The 2858-nt window shown below is 26.2% G+C and overlaps 1 protein-coding gene across 1 annotated transcript; it reads left to right on the forward strand.

Annotated features, from left to right (window-relative positions):
* Positions 1-1132: 1132 nt before the first annotated feature.
* LOC113376202 (ATP synthase subunit delta, mitochondrial-like) lies at positions 1133-2481 on the forward strand. Its single transcript, XM_026616118.1, has 6 exons — positions 1133-1207; positions 1370-1494; positions 1563-1653; positions 1941-2047; positions 2127-2231; positions 2297-2481. Exons 2-6 carry the CDS (start codon positions 1378-1380, stop codon positions 2357-2359), a joined length of 483 nt encoding a protein of 160 aa, XP_026471903.1. The 5' UTR covers positions 1133-1207; positions 1370-1377; the 3' UTR covers positions 2360-2481.
* The last annotated feature ends 377 nt before the right edge of the window (positions 2482-2858 follow it).

A 2858-nucleotide genomic window follows, 5' to 3' on the forward strand; every position in this document is an offset into this window, starting at 1 on the left:
TATTGATGTCGCAAAATCATCTAATTGGCATTTTATTCACTTGTATAAATAAAAAGATAAATTTATATACGTATGGTCGCTGTCTGATTCCTTTATTGCATTTCCAAGATTAATGTAGACTAAGAATTCGGCATGCGATGATCCGCATAATTTTACAATTGCATTGTTTACTTAAATTTAATTAATAATTTTAGTGCAATATATTCTATGAAATCAGTTAAAAATTCATATTCGCAAAAATATATGTTTTCATTTGATGATAAATAGAACAAGAGGCTCGAATTTACATAAGAGTGTATAGATATTGATCTTATAGAATGTTTTTTGACTAGTGTTTCTTTTAGATCATCATAGATTGGCTTTTGATGTCTTTATTACAAAATAAACGATCATAAGCCGCGCATGCACAAAACAAGCAAAAAATATCTTTTAAATCCATATTTTTGGTATTGATCAAATATTAAATGTGCTTTCTGTGAATGTATATACCAATGTGTGGTGAAGACTTATATGTTTTATATATCATAATATTTGTTAATATTTTCATATTTTAGATTCTTAGAAAATATTTTTTATTAATATTGTTATTAAAGTTTTACTTTAAATTGCAAAATTTTTATATATGTAATTCAATATGTTTAATAATAAATATCTTCTCCTAGTCATTTATACCTTTGTTTGAACTAATTATTAAACAACAAAAATTTTATATCAAATTGGGAAGCTTACAGTAATATTATTATATGTAAAAGTATCATTTGTGCCAATGATGAATTCTATTATAAATAAAACATGTTATGATATAAATTGTTTTTATCTAGGTCAATTTGTTAACCAGTCTTATTTTAAGTTTATTATGATTTATGACTAAACATAATGAAGATGAATGAATACTCATTTATGATTATATATGATAATATACTAGTGCTCATTATCGTTTAGTAATCATATATTGTGTATAATGCTAAAACTGCCTTTCAAAAGATTTAATTAAAAATAATAATGTGCTGAGTGCGCTCCTGTGTTTTATATATTTGGCATACTATATTTTGATTTTTCTCTGTTGCAACCTTGCATTTGACATTTTACTATTTGACAGTTGAAGTTGAGACTGACACTCCGAGATTAAGATACACTGACACTGACATCTGCTTCTTTGGAAATTGTGTTATAGCTGGATTTATTTAAATTCTTAAAGTAAATCACTGTAAGTATTTATTACATTAATTATTCAAAATAAAATTTCTAATTATCTATTCAAATTTATATTTTGATACATTTAACTTCATTTATTATTTATTATATCACTATCTTACGTAACCTAAAATAACCCTAAAATTTAACATTTATATTAATTACTTCTTTTAAGATATAGCAATGGCACTCGCAGGACGTACCTTGAGACTTTTGGCAGCTAACAAGAATGTATTAACTGCATTCCAAAGAAGAAATTATTCTGATGAATTATCTTTGACATTTGCTGCTGCCAATAAGGTAAACTTCATTGATGGAAAATTGAAATATTTATCTTTATGTGATAATGAATAAATTTGTAATTGTAGGTATTCTATGACTCAGTAGATGTAAAGCAGGTGGATGTTCCATCTTTCAGTGGTGCTTTTGGTATCTTGGCTAAACACGTACCTACCTTGGGTAAATTAAATTTTTATATTTGTTAAAGATAATTTTAGTATAATTAATTCCAATTAACATGTAAAGTTTTTGTTCAAATATTCACAATAATTGTTTTTGTTTGGACAAGTTATACTCTTCCTCTAAATTGTGATGAAATCCAAACATCTTCAACATGCATGGTAATAAATTTTGTTGAGCCTAACTCTCATTTCGTTGTTGAATTTTTTTCATGTAAATTATTATCCCACTCCGTCAGTCTCATTTAGTGCAGTTCAGTTAATAATTAAAAACAATATTATTTTTAGCTGTTCTCAAACCTGGTGTTGTAACTGTTTACGAAAAAGATGGTAACACAAAGAAAATATTTGTTTCAAGTGGTACCGTAACAATTAATGAAGACTCTACTGTTCAGGTACACAAATCAGAACCAAGACCAACTGTGTAATAATGCAATATACATAAAAACATACATATTTTATTATTCTTTTCAGGTTTTAGCAGAAGAAGCTCATCCAGTTGAAGACTTAGACCCATCATCCATCAGGGAATTACTTACCACATCCCAAAGCCAGCTCGCACAAGCTAGTGGAGATCAAGTAAGTAATAAATGTGCTTAATATAATCTGCTTCGTTAATATTCAATCTATTGTTTCATTTTCAGGCCAAAGCAGAGGCTGCAATTGCTGTTGAAGTAGCAGAGGCTTTGAATGCTGCAGTTCATTAAAATTAATACACGATTAATTGAATCTAATTGAAGAAAGTAATAAGAACTGCCATGTATCATCTTGTGCTTGATAAAATAACAAAAAATAAGTCAGATATTAGAAAAATAAAATCTTATATGTATAAGGCGTTTTAATAAATTGAAGTAAATTTAACATACATTTATTTCATGAAATTTGGTACAATACAGATATTTAAATGAAGATACTAAAATAGTATTGTCTTATGAAGTATTGAGTATGTGTTGCGGATGAGGTCTGCTACATGACAAATGCTTTTGTGCTACTTCTAATCACCACCAACCTATAAATTTGTAAAATATTTATATGAATAATTTAATTTTTTTTAATATATACTTACATATATTTATAGATAAAATTATTCATAATTATAAATTTATCATTTTATTTCAGACATACAATTAAATATTTCGAATAATAATTTGATTTTTTCAATTTTATATTGGCGTAAATTTGGTGTCAAAAACTATTTTTTTTTAA

Source organism: Ctenocephalides felis, unplaced genomic scaffold (genome assembly GCF_003426905.1).
Source record: "Ctenocephalides felis isolate EL2017-DRISC unplaced genomic scaffold, ASM342690v1 CF-g0.4_SCAFFOLD_00845, whole genome shotgun sequence".
Lineage (NCBI taxonomy): Eukaryota > Metazoa > Arthropoda > Insecta > Siphonaptera > Pulicidae > Ctenocephalides > Ctenocephalides felis.

Excerpts from the sequence above, each read along its gene's own strand:
- LOC113376202 (XM_026616118.1), top strand. The coding sequence starts at position 1,378 with ATGGCACTCGCAGGACGTACCTTGAGACTTTTGGCAGCTAACAAGAAT. Across the intron at positions 1,654-1,940 it reads TAAACACGTACCTACCTTGG|CTGTTCTCAAACCTGGTGTT; the intron begins GTAAATTAAATT and ends TATTATTTTTAG. Across the intron at positions 2,048-2,126 it reads ATGAAGACTCTACTGTTCAG|GTTTTAGCAGAAGAAGCTCA; the intron begins GTACACAAATCA and ends TATTCTTTTCAG.